The sequence below is a fragment of the Moschus berezovskii genome, chromosome 22 (assembly GCF_049115385.1).
Source record: "Moschus berezovskii isolate FMDL1 chromosome 22, NW_MosBer_1.0, whole genome shotgun sequence".
NCBI lineage: Eukaryota > Metazoa > Chordata > Mammalia > Artiodactyla > Moschidae > Moschus > Moschus berezovskii.
Window position 1 is genome coordinate 3099263 of NC_142481.1, and position 17905 is coordinate 3117167.

At 53.5% G+C, this 17905-nt stretch overlaps 1 protein-coding gene across 3 annotated transcripts; it reads right to left on the reverse strand.

Moving 5' to 3' along the window:
• Positions 1–2595: 2595 nt before the first annotated feature.
• HSPBP1 (HSPA (Hsp70) binding protein 1) lies at positions 2596–14296 on the reverse strand. 3 transcript variants are annotated; one of them, XM_088830429.1, is made up of 8 exons: positions 14083–14284; positions 13456–13752; positions 11445–11649; positions 9345–9569; positions 5396–5551; positions 5210–5306; positions 4624–4735; positions 2596–3064 (listed from the first exon to the last, which is right to left on the reverse strand). In XM_088830429.1, exons 2-8 carry the CDS (start codon positions 13657–13659, stop codon positions 2990–2992), a joined length of 1074 nt encoding a protein of 357 aa, XP_088686555.1. In that variant the 5' UTR covers positions 13660–13752; positions 14083–14284; the 3' UTR covers positions 2596–2989. The 3 variants fall into 3 exon arrangements, 2 of the variants coding, with proteins under 2 accessions (XP_088686555.1, XP_055266617.2); XM_055410642.2 differs by having other exon boundaries at positions 13456–13755; XR_016035864.1 differs by having other exon boundaries at positions 3027–3064; positions 5418–5551; positions 14083–14296.
• Positions 14297–17905: the final 3609 nt, after the last annotated feature.

Below are 17905 nucleotides of genomic sequence, written 5' to 3' on the forward strand. Positions count from 1 at the left end.
CCCGACGCGCAGGCCCCGCTGCACACTCTGGCGGCGTTTCTCTGCGACTCCGTTCCGAAGTCCGCAGGCAATCCCTGCTCCAGGATTTCTCTATCCCCTCGCCCCCTTTGGACATCCACTTGCTAGTCTGTCTCCTCCAATCACATTATTACTTTGGCTCCAGGGTGGTTTCCCGAGGAATCCAGCTAGGGTTTTGGCTCCAACCCCGGCGAGGAGCTTTTGTCCCGCCGCGATCTTTCTCGACGCCTTCCTTCTTTGAGCTTCAGGCTGACTTCAGTCCCACTTCTAGGCCTTCGCCCAGCCCATGTCTTTACTGTTGCAGCTACTGCACAATTATCCTCTAACATAAGTATAGGTTCTAAGTCTAGGTTCTCCTAAACTTTAGATCCATAGTCTTTAAGGTCCCATCCTAGCTCGGAGCCTCAGTTTCCTCAGTTTTCATAGTCCTTGCTTTTCATGATAGAGGCCAGAATCGACGCTGTAAGTGCTTGTAAGGACTCGGCTTTAAAAAAAAAAAAAAAAAATCACACAGACTTACCTTTCCCGTTTCAGGGACATTTTTTATTGAATTCTAGTTCTCTTTCAAGGATGCCAATCATGCGTTTGTGCTTCACATCTGTTAGCTTCTTTTTACTTTAATCCTTGTCATTTCTACCTGCATTTGCTGATTACCACACGTCAGTAAAGTCATTTTCCAGCCAAGTCTCTTCTGGTCCTTGCTATTTCCAGTGTCTGTGTTGCATGCGATGTTCTTAGCTACTGCTGATTGACAGGCAACCACGGCCTGTCATGTTCACAGCTTAGAGCTGCAGGTGTGAAGGTTGGTGAGGCTGCTTCTGTTCCCCTTTGTCTCTCATACTGTGGGCACCAGTGGACATCCCAGGGTACTAACCCAGAGGAAAAGGCACAGGCGCCTCAGTTGTTCAGTCGCAAGTTGTCCGACGACTCTTGACCGAGCCCAACTGTGTTAGCACAATTTCAAACCTCAGGTTGCCTCACATCTGCCACCGTCCATTGGCCAAAGCAAAGGCATGGGGCTAGCAACTACACCTCAGCCATCAGCGTGTAGGAAAGTGTACTTCTCTCTTGGAGGTGGCATGAGAGGGAGCAGATACCTGTCAAACCCTCTAATTAATTGCCACAGTCCTCAACTTGTTTCTTTAGGTTTGCTAATCTTACCTTCTCATCTTTGAGGTCTTGTTTTAAAATGGACCCAGGTTCCTACTGTTATACAGCTTAAAGCAATTGTGAGACATTTCCTTCTGTTCCTTGAGTGATTTTCTACATCAGGTTCTTTTGTCATAGGAGCAGCATTTTGCTTGCTTCCCCCCGCCCCTGCCCCCGAATGTGATTGAAGTTGCCATGCTGTTTTAACACATAAACTTGGGAACTGAGGGGCAGGAGGTTGGCCATATTCAATCACCAAATGGAACCTGAGAAGCTGACAGTCAGTCTCCTCCAAGGACCTAGGAAACTGCAGAGGTTTAGGACAGAAGTCTGGGTCTTCACCTTGTCCGAATTCACAGGCAGATGATGCTGTGATCTGTATTAGAATTGGAAGCAGCTTCTTAAAGTTTCCACAGGGAGAAACTGCTGCTTCTTACAGTGTCTTCCCTTTCATCTCCACCCTTCCCAGGGGCTGAGGAATGATTTACCAGATGGGATGGGCATCCGCACTCAGCCCTCTAGCTCTCTCTCCTCCTGGAGCCATCCTGCCAGTGTTCTGGCCTGCAGCCTGCACCTAAGGGAAAGGACTGCACTTGTCCAGTACTGTGTGACCAGTCGGACAACCGTGTCTTATGTTGGGATGAAGAGGCAGCAAGACCAATGCTGCTTTCTCAAATCTGCTCTAAAAGTGATACAAGTGACATCTGATCTCCAATTCTCAGAACCTGTAGCTACCTTTTGATTTATTCTGAATTTGGGGAGTGAAAAACATAATCAACCTCTCTCACACTACTAAATTCCACAGGAGAGGAATTAGTCTGGTATTAAATGGGGCTAGGAAACCAGAATACAGGGAGTGACACAGCTTCGGATGTGGCCCAGGTATAAATTTTGGCTATTAACTTGGCCACAAGATCAACCACCCTGGGCTCCACTTCCTCGTCTGAAATAAACCAAGACTCCTGGTTGTAATGGAAAGCTCCTTTGGTTAAACTGAAAGGAATGGAGGCAGTTTCCCTGTCCCCTGCTTGCTCCCCAATTTCAGAGAAGGCTGGAGAAAAGGCCTAGTGCTTCCCTGTCAGGACGAAGCACACACCCAACCTCGAGCCTGCCCCAGGCACCCAGAGTGGCCTCCATTGGCTGGCGTGAGAGGTGTCTCACCGCCTCCAGTACCTGCTCCCGCCTTCTCCTGCGGCGGGTCGGAGCCTGCAGGCGGCGAGCTCTGATTGGTGGAGCAGAAGCCACGCCACACTGCATGCTGGGAAAGAACATGGCTCCCACCTTAGACGGGGAAGTGTGAATGTAAAAGTATATTTCTTCAGAGAAGTTATCAGAGATGGGGTGGGGTGGTGGGCAAAGACAAGGACGAGTATCACACACACTCGCTCTCCAGAGACGCGGGGAGGCTGAAAGACAATGGCTCCGGACTTCAGAGAGCAACACTTTTATTATTCCAAGGTTCCACCCACTGCTGTTCCCTCCTTGGCTCCCTAGATCCCCTGATTGTGCCCCTCCTCCCCAACCAAGGCATTCTCCAGGCGAGGTGACAAAGGTGGCAGTGAAGGAGGTGGAGGAGGAGGAACACCTTTACTGGAAGAGCTGTGTGGGCACGAGAAGGGGGAGTGGAGCGAGAGTGTGAGAGGCGGGAGCCAGGGAGCCAGCGCCTTTTTCAGCACCCATCCTGGGGGCTGAGCAGACAGGCGGACACGCCCGGGCACGGCACCAACAAGGCCCTTCTCTCCTTTGGGAGAGGGCTTCATGGATGAGGGGAAGGCAGGAGGCCTGGGGTTCCCATGAAGAGGGGGAGAGAAGCCACCAGGTTTCACCGATCCATGCTGTCATCAGTTGGGGTGGAGAAACAGGTCTGTAGCAACTTTTCACAGAACTCCAGCTCCTCCTGCATTGGGGTGGGAAATTGGAAGCCCTGAGTGTAGAGGCCAGACCCTGCCTCCACCAGCTCTGCACCCAGAAACGGCTCCTCTTCCCGCCCGCCCCTGATGGAAAAATGAAGGTTTCCACAGGTGTATACATATGTCAAAACTTCTCAAATTGTACACTTTCAATATAAGTAAGTTAAATGTCAATAAAGCTGTTAAAAATTTTTTTGGAAACAGAAGGCAGGCATGTTGCCCAGTTCATGTGAGGCTTCCCTCAATAGCTTGGTCCTCATGGTCTGGTACCAGGGTCTGGCACACCACAGATTCAGAGAATAGATGCATGGATGCATCAAGCAAGGATCGCTGAAACTTCAGGACAGACCAGGGCAGGGAATCCCCCTGCCCACCCCCAGGCACATATCTCCACGGGTTCATGTGACAAGGTCAGAGGACAAGCCCCTGGGGGGTGGGCACTGTGCCTCTCCCAGTCACCCCTGCTCCTCACACCCAGTACCCAGGACCCCTCTGGAAATGCCTGACAATGTTCATAGAAGAATGATCTCAGCAGAAGGTATGTCCCAAGAAGGTGGCATGTTTTCTGTGTCCAGCTTTGCTGATGCAACAGCATCTGGGTGGTATCATAAGGGCTGAATAAATTACTTAGTACAATTAACTAAATAACTTAGTCATTTAAATAATTAAATAACTACTGAAGATGCTATTTGTTGCTCTTATCACTTATTAGTTACTTACCTATTTAACATCTGAGTTGTTATTTATCACATTGCTTACTATCAATATAAATATCTGAGTTATCAGTTATCTATTTAACTGGTGAGTTATTTATTATTTGTAATTTATTATTTTTTATCCTTTAATTAAAAAGCTAATGAGTTGTAATTTATCACATATTTCTTACTTAGCTATTTAATTCAATATTTAATTGGTTGCTATTTATCATTTACTTATTATTTATCAATCGAATAAATTACTTAAGTATTTGAATGATATGATATAAATAATGATACTAATTTGGATAGTAATTAGATGAATCTGTTAACTCTTTAAAAAACCCTAAGCTTCTGTTTCTCCTTGCCGTCCCCCTGATGCCAACAGAGCATGAAGCCATTGGGAGGGGGCAATAAATGTGTGCTGAATGATGCCTAGAGAAACACATGAATTGGAAACAAGGTGTAAACTAAGGCATGGGCCAATCGGGCTTCCCTGGTGGCTCAGTGGTTAAGAATCAGCCTGCCAGTGCAGAAGAGATGGGTTCGATCCCTGATCCGGGCTGATCGCACGTGCCACAGCGCAATTAACCCTGTGAGTCACAACTACTGAGAGGGCGCTCTAAAGCCTGTGCTCTGTAACAAGAGAAACCACTGCCCTGAGAAGCCTGCACCCCACAAGTAGAGAGTAGCCCCCATTCGCCACAACTAGAGAAGAGCCTGTCCAGCAACGACCCAGCACAGTCAAAAATAAATAAATAAATAAAAATTTTTTTAAAAGCATGGGCGAATAGACCACAGAGGCCTAGAAGGCAGGTACCAGGCTGGCCACCCCCCCCACCCAGCAGTACCTGGTACTCTTCGTGCTGCTGCAGTAGCTGGCACCGGTGCCGCAGAAGCTCCTCCAGGCCCAGCTCGGGCTCCCGGCACTCCCGCACGCCCTGGGGGAAGTCTGTCACCAAGCTGCAGGGACAGGACAGCCATCCTTGGGACCTCCCTCTGCCCAGCTGCTCTCCACACACCCCCCAGCCCCCCACCGAGCCTGGGCAAGCAGCCGCCCCCCACTGGGCCTCAGTTTCCCCATCTGCAACGTGGACTCTTGCCCCCACCCTACCCAAGGGACTTGGATGAGACTTGTACGGAACAGGGCGCTTAGCAAAGTGCCTGGCCTGGACCCCACTCCACACGTGAGCGTTGCTGCCTGCTCACTCAGCTGCTCCATTCTGCTGTCTTACGGCTCTAACCTGCCTGTGCTTTATGTGCGGGATAGGGAGAGTGAGTGGGAGGAAGACTGTCTCCCTTCCCCCCAGGCTGCTGTGTCAGTCCCTACAGTGAACAGACTGAGGCTCCGGGAGGGCCAGCACCCTGATTTCTGCTCCTCTCTGACCCTTAACCATTTATTCCCTACCAGGCTGGTCCCCTGGTGCCCCAGCACACCTGCACAGGGCTCCAAGCACGTGCTCGTGGAAGGGGCTGTGTTCTGTCCGCACGAGGGCCACCAGCTGCTGGACCATGCCCATGGCGCAGAGGGTCCCTGGGGAAGGGCCACAGGGTCAGAGGAGCAGCCATCCTCCCGTGCACTCCCCCAGGAACCACCCTAGCTCCCCGCCCGGGCCGCCCCACCTTTGTGTTCAGGGTGGCCCACCAGCAGGTTCTGCAGCAGGAATGCCGACTTGACCTTGAGCTTCTGCACCTGCTGCTGCATGGCCCGCATCAACACGGAGAAGCCGTCCAGGCGGAGGAATTGCAGCAGCCCGGCCTCCTGCTCCCGGACCAGGCCTGGGGAGGCGGGGAGGCAGGGCCTTGAGGTCCCAGTCACCATCACCATCATCACCACCAATATCACCATCGTTACCGCTACCATCAGCACTAGAAACACTAGTCATCACCACCACCAGCATCACCACCGCCACCATCACCACCACCGCCACAAACACAGTCGCCAGCTTCTGGACCACCATTCTCACCACCATCACCACCGCCACCACCACCACCACCGCCACAAACACAGTCGGCACCTTCTGGACCACCATTCTCACCACCATCACCACCACCGCCACAAACACAATCGGCACCTTCTGGACCACCATTCTCACCACCATCACCACCACCACCACAAACACAGTCGCCAGCTTCTGGACCACCATTCTCACCACCATCACCACCGCCACCACCACCACCACTGCCACAAACACAGTCGGCACCTTCTGGAGCACCATTCTCACCACCATCACCACCACCGCCACAAACACAGTCGCCAGCTTCTGGACCACCATTCTCACCACCATCACCACCACCGCCACAAACACAGTCGGCACCTTCTGGACCACCATTCTCACCACCATCACCACCACCGCCACAAACACAGTCGGCACCTTCTGGACCACCATTCTCACCACCATCACCACCGCCACCACCACCACCACCGCCACAAACAAAGTCGGCACCTTCTGGACCACCATTCTCACCACCATCACCACCACCACCACAAACACAGTCGCCAGCTTCTGGACCACCATTCTCACCACCATCACCACCGCCACCACCACCGCCACAAACACAGTCGGCACCTTCTGGACCACCATTCTCACCACCATCACCACCACCGCCACAAACACAGTCGCCAGCTTCTAGACCACCATTCTCACCACCATCACCACCGCCACCATCACCACTACTGCCACAAACACAGTCGCCAGCTTCTGGACCACCATTCTCACCACCATCACCACCGCCACCACAAACACAGTCGCCAGCTTCTGGACCACCATTCTCACCACCATCACCACCGCCACCATCACCACTACCGCCACAAACACAGTCGCCAGCTTCTGGACCACCATTCTCACCACCATCACCACCACCACCACAAACACAGTCACCAGCTTCTGGACCACCATTCTCACCACCATCACCACCACCGCCACAAACACAGTCGGCACCTTCTGGACCACCATTCTCACCACCATCACCACCGCCACCACAAACACAGTCGCCAGCTTCTGGACCACCATTCTCACCACCATCACTACCGCCACCATCACCACCACCACCACAAACACAGTCGGCACCTTCTGGACCACCATTCTCACCACCATCACCACCACCACAAACACAGTCGCCAGCTTCTGGACCACCATTCTCACCACCATGACTACCACCACCATCACCACCGCCGCCACAAACACAGTCGGCACCTTCTGGACCACCATTCTCACCACCATCACCACTACCACCACCACCACCACCGCCACAAACACAGTTGGCACCTTCTGGACCACCATTCTCACCACCATCACCACCACCACCACAAACACAGTCGCCAGCTTCTGGACCACCATTCTTACCACCATCACCACCACCACCACAAACACAGTTGCCACCTTCTGGACCACCATTCTCACCACCATCACCACCACCGCCACAAACACAGTCAGCACCTTCTGGACCACCATTCTCACCGCCACCACCACCACCGCCACAAACACAGTCGGCACCTTCTGGACCACCATTCTCACCACCATCAGCACCACGGATTTCCATGGGCCCATGCTTTGCAAGCATTACCTTTAAACGTTTTTAGTTGAGACACAATTCCACAGCCTGTACAATTTACCTTTTTAAAGTATACAATTCAGTGGTTTTTAGTATACTCACAAGATTGGCTGGCCATAACTATCTAACAACAGAATGTTTTTATCACTCCCAAAAGAAGCCCTGTACTGGTTAGTGGTCTCTCCGGCAACCGGCAACCACTGATCCGCTTCCCGTGGATTTGTCCATTCCACACATTTCACATGAATGGATTCATACAATCTGTGGCCTTCTGTGCCTGGCCTCTTTCACTCAAGCATAATGTCTTCCAGGCTCACCCAGGTTACAGCATGAATCAGTAACTTCTCTCCTTCTAATGGCTGAATAGTACCCACTATGAATATACCTTTTGTTCCTGCATTCTCTGACGAGCACTAATCTCTTCTGAACTCTCCACACCGCCGTAGGAGGTGACCCCATTTTACTGATGAGGAAACTAAGACCAGAGAGCCACACTACATCGTGAGGGTGCCAGGAACCCTGCATGGCTTCCACGCACGATGAGAACCAGCCTGCAGGGTGCACTTCCAGTTTGGTGCCCGCCCTTGGGCAGGGTCTAGGCCAGGACAGACAGGAGTCTCCAGAAACCCATGGCCACTAAATACCTGACAAGGGCCCCTGAGGACCTGAGTTGTTAATCTCAGTTGAGTTTCATTCATTTAAGCTCAGCGGTGGAGTGGTGCTATGATATTTTCCCTGAAGCACAACTTCCTCCCTTCACAAGAACTTGGCTCCATGCTGACCGCTGAAAATGCAGCCTGAGTTGAGATGCTTATGTGTAGGACACACACTAGGTTTCAAAGATGTAACGTGGTGGAAAAAAAAGATCTAAAGTAGCTTATTAACATGCCACATAACGAATGGCTGAAACGATAATAGTTTGGCTATGTGGGGTTAAATAAACTATTACTCAGTTTTAAAAAAAAAAGGACCGGCAGATGGGGAGGTAGACGTGATGACCTTCTGCGCCTGCTCAGTGGGCACAGTCTCTTGGCTCTGCCGTCATGCCGTATCCAGGGCAACGGCTCCCCTCCACTCCCGGGCTGTGTCTGATCCCTGTGTCCCGGGGCTACGCTGTGCACTGGAGGGGGTTGAGCGGCACCCCAGGCCTGAGCCCAGCCGGTGCCAGGAGCCTGGAGCTGCATCTTCTGGGGCACTCCCCTCCCCCTCACCACGCCCACTCCTCTGCCATCTGACCCCTCTTGGTCTGCGGCCAGAGGGTGAACCGTTGTGAGCCTCCGCGCACAGGGGCAGCAGGAGCAGTCAGGAGACCGACCACCAAAGCCGCTGGTAGCACCAGGGCTGGCTGGTCCCAGGCACTTTCCAGATGGTAGCTGCCGCACGATGGCGTACCCCACAACCACGCCCACCCCCCAAAAAAAGACCACAGATGCCACAGAATTGTACACTTTAAAATAGTTATGCGAATTCTACATCAATTTTCTAAAAGATAAAAGGCCTCAGCCATAAGAGAGAAAAATGAAATCTCATCACTTGCAACAGCATGGATGGACTTGGAGGTTTTACGCTTGGAGAAGTCAGACAGAGAAAGACAAATACTGTGTGCTATCACTTATGTGTGGAATCTAAGAAATAAAACAACTACTGCATGTAACAAAAAAGAAGCAGACTCACAAATGTAGTGGCTACCAGTGAGGTGGGGGGAGGAACAGGGCATGGGTGGGTTTTAAGAGGTACCAAAAAAAATGAATAAGGCATTAGTTTCTGAGCTCCTAGGGGGTCCCGGACTGCGTATCTTCTCGGCAGAAGTGGTATGCCACGTTGTCAGGACACTCCCGCAGCACCCCCGCCCGAGGACCCCCGTGACGGGGGTGATCAGCCCGGACGTCCACAGCACCGCGGCCGACAGCCCTGAGGGGCCTCAGAGCGCTCGGACTGGGCCTCACCCCACGTCCAGAGGGTCTGCTCGCTGAGCAGATCGGCCCCATTCCCCCAGCCCCACAGCCGGGACACTCACAGGAGATGGCGAAGAGGGCCTTGACGCGCACGGCGTCGCAGGGGTCCCGGTCCAGCAGGCGCAGCAGCTTGCGCAGGGCGCCAAGGCCCAGCACCTGCTCCTGGATGGCCGCCACGTTCTGGCTGCACGTGCCGATGAGCTGAGCCGCGCGCCACCGCAATCCCGCCGGCCCCGCCTCCAGGTAGCGGCCCACCAGCAGGTGCATGCCCGACAGCTGGCAGAAGTCTGGGGGGAAAGGACAGCAGGCAGGCCAGGTGTGACGGGCTGAGCTGGGTCCTTCCCCCAGATTTACATGAAAGCCCCAACCCCCAGGGAATTCCCAGGGGGCGCGAATGGCAAAGAACCCGCTTGTCAATGCAGAGACACAGGTTCAATCCCTGGGTGGGGAAGATCCCCTGGAGTAGGACATGGCAACCCACTCCAGTACTCTTGCCTGGAGAATCCCCATGGACAGAGGAGCCTGGTGGGCTACAGTCCATGGGGTTGCAAAGAGTCTGACACGACTGAAGCGACTCAGGACACATGCATGCAAGGTGAAGTAACGTCACAGGATGGGGCCCTAATCCAGGAGGAATGGCACCCTTATGGAAAGAGGAGACGAGGACACAGACACGCACAGAGGGACGACAGTGCAGGACACAGCGAGAAGCTCCCCACACACCAGCCAAGGAGAGGGGCCTCCAAAGAAACTGACCCTTGGACGTCCAGCCTTCAGAGCTGCAAGAGAACAGATTTCTGGTGCTGAAGTCCTGAAGTCCACGCTGCTTTGTTAGGGCAGCCGGAATGGACGGAAAACCGGCTGAAGCTGAGGGGAGACTGCCTCCAAGGGCTGGCCCTCCGTCAGCACCCAACTGGGGGTCTGTCCAAGGCTGGCGTGTCTCAACAAGGTCAGAGGCCCAGGAAATGCCAGTTCTGACACCCAGTCTGTGACAATCTGAACATCCTCTGGGGAAACAGACCACACCAGACCAGAGGTCTGCAATCTACAGCCCAACACCTGTTTTCTGAAGTGGTCAGCTTGGCTGTTCTTCAAAAAGTGAAAGAGAGTTACCATGTGACCACTCCAACATACGTATCCACAAGCCTCAAGAGCAGAAACTGGAACAGATGCTTGCTTGTACCCCAGTGTCCACAGCAGGATTATTTACAATAAGCGAAGGGGGAAATGACCAAATGTCCGTCAACTGATAAAGGGATGAACGGCACACGGCCTAGCTACACACTAGAGTATTAGCCACAGAAAGGAATACATTTCTGATACTGCTACGACCTAGAAGAACCTTGAAAATCTCACACTTGGAGAAGAAAGTCCGAAGCAAAAAGGTCACATATTTTACTATCCCTCGTATATAAAATGTCCAGAACAGACAAATCCACATCCTCCACAACTTCGCCATGCCACGCCACTCCAAGTGGAAGCGACGACTCGCCCTTCTAGCAGCTTCTCGGCCTTTGAGATGAAACCCACAGCGCCAGCCTTGGCCTGGGAGCCGCTGTGTGCCCAGCGCAGGTCACTGCCCGGGCCTCGCCCCTCACTCTGCTCTGCTCTGCCCACCTCACTGCTGTTCCCACCCTGGCCAGGCAGGTCCCCACCGCAGGGCCTTTGCACGGGTTGTTCTCTCTGCCTGGGATGCTTTCTTCCAGAGCGGATCCCATGACTCGCGGCCTCCCTTCAGGTCCCTGATCATGTGTCAGCCCTTGGGGAGGCCTTCTCTGCCCACCCCATCTGGGACCACCTCGTGTCTCTTACTCTGGGGAATGGCACGGGGCTCCTGGCGGACCAGGGTGAGATGGTCAGTCCCATCAGGGAGGTGGCTGATGGGACCTGGTGCCATCGTTGACCCTGTCAGCAGGCAGACCAAGCAGGGGGAGGACGGGGCAGCCTCAACTGGGGCCTGAGTCAGAGCCAGACTGGAGCGGGGAGGCTGGGAGGCTCGGGAGGAGGCGGGCTGCATGGCGCCTGAGGCAAAGGACAAAGGGCTGGGCTGCAGCAGGACCTTGGGGGGAGGAGGAAGAGGCGGCAAGAGACAGAGGCAGACGGGGAGGCAGAAGGGGCAGGACCCCGGTGGCGGGGGCAGGCTGGGGTGGGCCTGGCTATACCTGCTGCATTGTCCATGTTCTCACACAGGTCTGCCAGCAGCTCCAGGGCTCCCTCGCGCTCCTGCTGGTCAGCAGCCAGTTCAGCCTCGCCGGCTGAGGAAGGCGTGGGCTGGGACAGCACCCGGAGGCAGTTCTTCATCTGCTCCACCTCCTCCCGCTGGCCCCGGAAGGCGGCCGACATGGCCTCCTGCAGCCACTGGCGCCTCTGCAGGATGAGGTGGGGCGGGAGAAAGAAGCAAACCTTATCAATAATCGACTCAGGAGTAACAGTCATTACGAATAACAGCTGGGGCATCCCTGGCAGTCCACTGGTTAAGAGTTGGCACTTCCACTGCAAGGGGCACACGTTTGATCCCTGGTCAGGGAAGTTCCCCATGCCAAGAGGCACAGGCAAAGGACAAAATAATCGTAACAGCCAACATTGAGGGCTGAGTGTCTTCCAACCAACAGATGCCTCCCGGGCACCTTTTCCACTGACGCTCTTTTCTGGGACACTGCCTCTATGGAGAGACTGGCTGTGGGCGTGACGGGAAAGGAAGGGTCAGCGGCACCGCGGTTCTTGTCCTGAACAACTAGAGAGCGGCGGGACGGATGGCAAGAGCAGCGGGTGCGGAGTGAGACGAGTAGAAACTGGCGCTCGCTTTTGAACTTGTTAAGTGTGGGGGATCCATGAAACACACAAGGCAGAATATTGAGAAGGACGCCTGGAGCTCAGGAAGGAGGGCCAGCCTGGACCTGGATTTCTCAGCCTTGAGCCTACTGACAGCCTCAGCTGGACCGTTCAGCGGTGGGGGTCGTCCGTGCACTGGAGGACGCCTAGCCACATCCTTGACCGCCACCCAGGAGATGCCAACAGCACTGACCCCACCCCCACAGCCCGCCAGTCTGCAACAACAAGAATGTCTCCGCCCATTGCCAAGTGTGGTTAAAACCGTCCCTCCTGGAGAGAGCCACTGGCTAGAGATATAAACTTGAGAGTCATCCGAGTAAAACCTCAACCCAACATGAGATCACACAGGAAGTGAGTGTAGAAGAGAGTGCTGGTGTGCCCCATGGTCGAGGGACTGGAAAATGAGGGTGAACCAACAGAGGCAATGGGGAAGAAGAGTGAGTGAGGGGGATGAAAACCAGAAAGCCACGCTGGTCCATGTTCCAGAAGCCAAATGAAGAAAGAGCTCAAGGGGACGGGGCCGTCACTGAATGCCGCTACTAGGTCAAGTGAAAGAAGCAGTGAGAACTGGCCACTGGGCTTTTTTTCTTTTTGGCCCGACTCTGCGCTAAGTGCTCACATGCAGGAGCTGAAGTCATAGTCCTGGATAAATCTGGGCAGGATGTTAATCTTTCCCGTGCCTGTTGGACCACCTCATGGTCCTAGAGCTTCAATGACTTCATGGATGTTACTGTCACCACCAAGTAAACATCACGTATAGCAAATATTGTTCTTGACTTCCAGAACAACCTCTTATGGTTCAGTATTAATACTACTGCTGTTCCCACTTCACAGATGAGAAAATGGAGGCACAGAAAAGGGTGACTTGCCCAAGGCCGCACAGTCAGACATCCAACTCTCATGAGAGTCTGCTCTTAATGACAATATCCTGCTGCCTTCAGGAGCACAGCCCGTGTACCAGGGGCGATGTTGAGACCCGCTTCAACAGGACTCTCAGACCTCTCCTGTGAAGGGTCACTCTCCTTCTTATCATCAACATCAACTTGCAATGTAGAATCGATGCTCAGAAAGATGCAGTGATACCCACAAGGTCACACAGCTGTAACATACTGAAACCATGTCTGTCTCGCTCTGGCGTGCCCTTGCGTTTTCCTTTTTTTACCATGAGGTTATTCTGCCTTCCCGCACAGTGCAGGGTCCTGGGATCTGACTTTCAGTCTACAGTAACCCTATGGAGCACAAACACAGCCTCCTATGCCTTCACACCGGCACTACCGCCCCTCCCCAGATACCTCTCTTCCCACACCCCTCACCCCAGCTTCTCGAGCCCCTGCCCTTTACCTCCTCACTCATGGGTTCTGGAGGGGGGTCTGGCTCTTCAGAGCCCGCCGTGATGGCCATCTGCAGCAGGCCTTGGAGGTTTCGCGGGGGCAGGGGATGGCCCGAGCCGCCCTCGGAGGAGCCGCTGCCCCCTGACGAGCAATCCTGGGAGGCTGAGGGCAGCGCCAGAGGAAGGCGACTGCCCCCGGAGCCCTGGTTCGCCATGGGCAGTTTGCGAAGAAAGGAAGAATGTGTTGGGGTAGGGGGTGGTCACCGCTGAAGTAGCTCTGGCGTCCTGACGGGTCGACTCCTGGGGGTCTGCTGAGAAGGTGGCGTTTTAGGGGAGCTCGGCGGCCCCGCATGACTCCAAACCACGCTGCCCACACCTCCTTTAACCACGGCCCCCTTTTCTTCTATCATACCAATAGGCCCCTTCCCCAAAGTCAGCAGTCCCTCCCTCCTCCCTAGCAACTGGCCCCACCCACTCTCCCTAGCAACCCCCTCCTCCATCTCCACCGCGGTCGTTCCCACCTTCTTAGCAACCCCACCGCCCAGCCTTCAGATCAAGAAGCCCTCCCTTTGGTCATCTTAGCGACAGGTCCCCCCCCTCCTGTCCGACGAGGGGAGCCAGAGCGGGGCGGACCTCACCTCCCCGAGCCTCGTGTCGCCGCCGCTACCGAAGATAGACTCGCCCGCACCTGACTCCACTGGGCGCCGCCATATTGACCGGAAACACGCACGGTCTGGCCCGGAAGTTCCCGGCGCAGCCACACCAATTGGGGCCGTGAGACGGCTACCCCGGGCTCTTAAGTTCTTCCCACCTGGCGGGACACCTGGCTCGGCCCGGCCCCTCGCCCCGGCCACGCCCGGTGCGCGCACACCCTGGCCGAAGCCCCGCCCCGCCACGGGCCCCCGCCCCTATAAGACCTACCTCCTCATCACTGCAAGCTCCACCCTGCCCCGTGTAGGCCACGCCCTCCGGCCTGGCTCCGCCCCGGCTAGGGCCCGCCCACGCCCACGCCCCCCGGCCGGTTTCTGCGCTCCGTCCCGCTCCGCCGCTTCATGCTCCGCCCCTGTTCCAGGGCCTTCGGCCACACCCCGTTAAGCCCCGCCCCCCTCTGGCCACCACCGCCCCTCCCTCACCCCGTTACAGCTAACAGCTGGAGTCCCGCACCCCTGGGGCCCTTTCAACTCTGCCTGGGCCTCCCTGTGTTCTCAGCACTAATATATGACTTGGGCGGCGTCTGGCCTATCGCAGCCCGCTCTTGGCCTCTATTTCCCCTTTCCTCGTAGGGGACTCCCCGTTCTCCCCACTGCACCTCCTGTGCAGACCACTGTTGTTCTCCCAGCGTCTCACTCGTGGAATCTTCTCTGGGTCCTGCCAGGTACACCAGAGGTGATTCTTGAAGCCTGGAAGTAAAATGCCCGGGCAAGGTGGTTTAGGCAGCTCGAGGCCTCCTTGCACCAGATTTAGGGTTCAGGTCTGGGACTGTGGGCTAGGCTTAAAGAAATTCTAATTCTAGTCTTCCATACAAGGCCCTCCCACTCTAGGAAGAGGTTATACTCAACTCTGGTGGGGCCCACAATCACAGGTCTATTGAGCGCACTGCTGGGTGTGGGATGTGCCAGGAGATCTTTTGGACAGAGATGGGGAGACCAAACGTGTGTGTGTGTGTGTGTGTGTGTGTTTTGGACAGAGATGGGAAGACCAAACGTGTGTGTGTGTGTGTGTGTGTGTGTGTGTGTGTGTGCGCGCGCGCCAGGAGATCTTTTGGACAGAGATGGGAAGACCAAACGTGTGTGTGTGTGTAGCAGTGAGGAGGACGATTGTCAGACATGGATCTGGGCCCCTGTTTCCTATCTCTGCTGTTAACAGATTACTGAAAAACTTGGTGGCTTATTTACAGTTCAGAAGCCCAAAGTGGGTCTCACTGAGTTCAAATAGTTAAAATCAAGGTTGTGTTCCTTCTGGAGGCTCCAGGGAAGACTCTGTTTCCCAGCCTTTTCCAGCTTCTAGAGGCTGCCCACATTCCTTGGTTTGTGGCTGCATCATTTTGGCTTTTTTTTTTTGGCTGCCCTGGTCTTAGCTGTGCTTGCAGCATGTGGGATCTATTTCCTTAACCTCACATTGAACCCAGCCCCCTGTATCACCAGAGATGTCCCCATTTTGGCTTTGGTTTCCTTCCTTATCCTGTCTCCTCCTCTGACTTATCTTCCTGCTTCCCCCTCATAAGAATGCTTGTGATTACATTTAGGGTATAAATGCAATACCCAGGAAATTTTACGCATCTAAGATTTTCAGCTGAAAGTGAAAGAGGAGAGTGAAAAGTTTGGCTTGAAGCTCAACATTCAGAAAACGAAGATCATGGCATCTGGTCCCATCACTTCATGGGAAATAGATGGGGAAACAGTGGATACAGTGTCAGACTTTATTTTTTGGGGCTCCAAAATCACTGCAGATGCTGATTGCAGCCAGGAAATTAAAAGACGCTTACTCCTTGGAAGGAAAGTTATGACCAACCTAGATAGAATATTAAAAAGCAGAGACATTACTTTGCCAACCAAGGTCCGTCTAGTCAAGGCTATGGTTTTTCCTGTGGTCACGTATGGATGTGAGAGTTGGACTGTGAAGAAAGCTGATCGCCGAAGAATTGATGCTTTTGAACTGTGGTGCTGGAGAAGACTCTTGAGAGTCCCTGGTACTGCAAGGAGATCCAACCAGTCCATTCTAAAGGAGATCAATCCTGGGTGTTCATTGGAAGGACTGATGCTAAGGCTGAAACTCCAATACTTTGGCCACCTCATGCGACGAGTTGACTCACTGGAAAAGAGTCTGATGCTGGGAGGGATTGGGGGTGGGAGGAGACGGGGACGACAGAGAATGAGATGGCTGGATGGCATCACCGACTCGATGGACATGAGTTTGAGTGAACTCCGGGAGGCCTGGCGTGCTGTGATTCATGGGGTTGCAAAGAGTCGGACACGACTGAGCAACTGAACTGAACTGAACTGAAGATTTTCAGCTCCATCACATCTGCAAAGACCCTTTTGCTGAGTAACTTGACGTAGTCACAGGTTCACAGAATTTCGACATGGACATCTTTGGGCACTCCCTGATGACTCAGCTGTAAAGAATCTGCCTGCAATGCAGGAGATGTAGGTTCGATCCCTAGGTTGGGAAGATCCCCACCTTGGAGGGGGAAATGACCACCCATTCCAGTATTCTTGCCTGGAAAATCCCATAGACAGAGGAATGGTGGTCTACAGTCTGTGGGGTCGCAAAGAATTGGACATGACTAAGTGCCTGAGCACACACATGCAGCCTACTGTGCATGTATGTAAAAGTCCATCTAACTATACTATTTACATACATGATTATACATAATGCTCAATAATGTATGCACCTGTGACATGTAATTGTACATTTCATTACACATATGAACATATGTGTAATAAAATGGTAGCCTAGATGAAAACTCCCCAGGTACCCTATAAAAGCCATAGCCTTTTCAGTGACCAATAAGAACGGTGATCATATAATTTTTCATCCACAAGACCCTTGAGAGTGAAAACAGACCCTACTAATAATTACAGAATAAAAGACATAAACCGGGACGTATGGTCACCCTGCTTCTAAGGCCCTGTTGGGTCTGCTTCCTCACCTTATTTCCTCCCACTGCACCGTCCACTGTTCCCCTCCAGCCACACTTCAGTCTTCCCATTACACACCAGGCACACTTCTGCCCCAGGGCCTTTGCACAGCTGCTTCCTCTGCCTGGAAGGCTCCTGGCACTTTATCCACATGGCCTCATTTTCCTGCAATGTCCCTTCACTGAGGAGGCCTCTCTTGGCACTGTGATTGAAAATCACATAGAAAAATCACTCAAGAAGCACCTCCTGGACTTCCCTGGTGGTCCAGTGGTTGAGAATCCACCTGCTAAAGCAAGGGACGTGGATTTGATCCCTGGTCCAGGAGATTCCACTTGCTGTGGGGCAACTGAGCCCATGCACCACAACTGCTGAATCCGTGTTCGAGAGCCCAACAGCCACGACTGTTGAGGCCCGTGTGCCTAGAGCTGGTGCTCCAAAACAAGAGAAGCCACTGCAATGAGAAGCCAGTGCACCGCAACTGGAGAGAAGCTCCCTCTCGCTACAGCTCGAGAAAGCCTGTGTGCAACAGCAAAGAGCCAGTGCAGCAAAGAAATAAACAAATAACATTTTAAAGAAACACTTCATGTCCCCCTTCCCTCGTTTCCTCTTTGTCACTGATCGTGACTCTGTAACATACCATATATCTTATTTTCTGTTTGTTGGCTTGCTTTGGTTTGATTTTTGGCCTCACAGCTTGTGGGGTATTAGTTCCCCAACCAGGGAAGGAAGCCATACCCTCTGCAGTGGAAGCACGGAGTCCTAACCACTGGACCACCAGGGAATTTCCAACATATATATTGATTGTTTATCTTGCTTATTA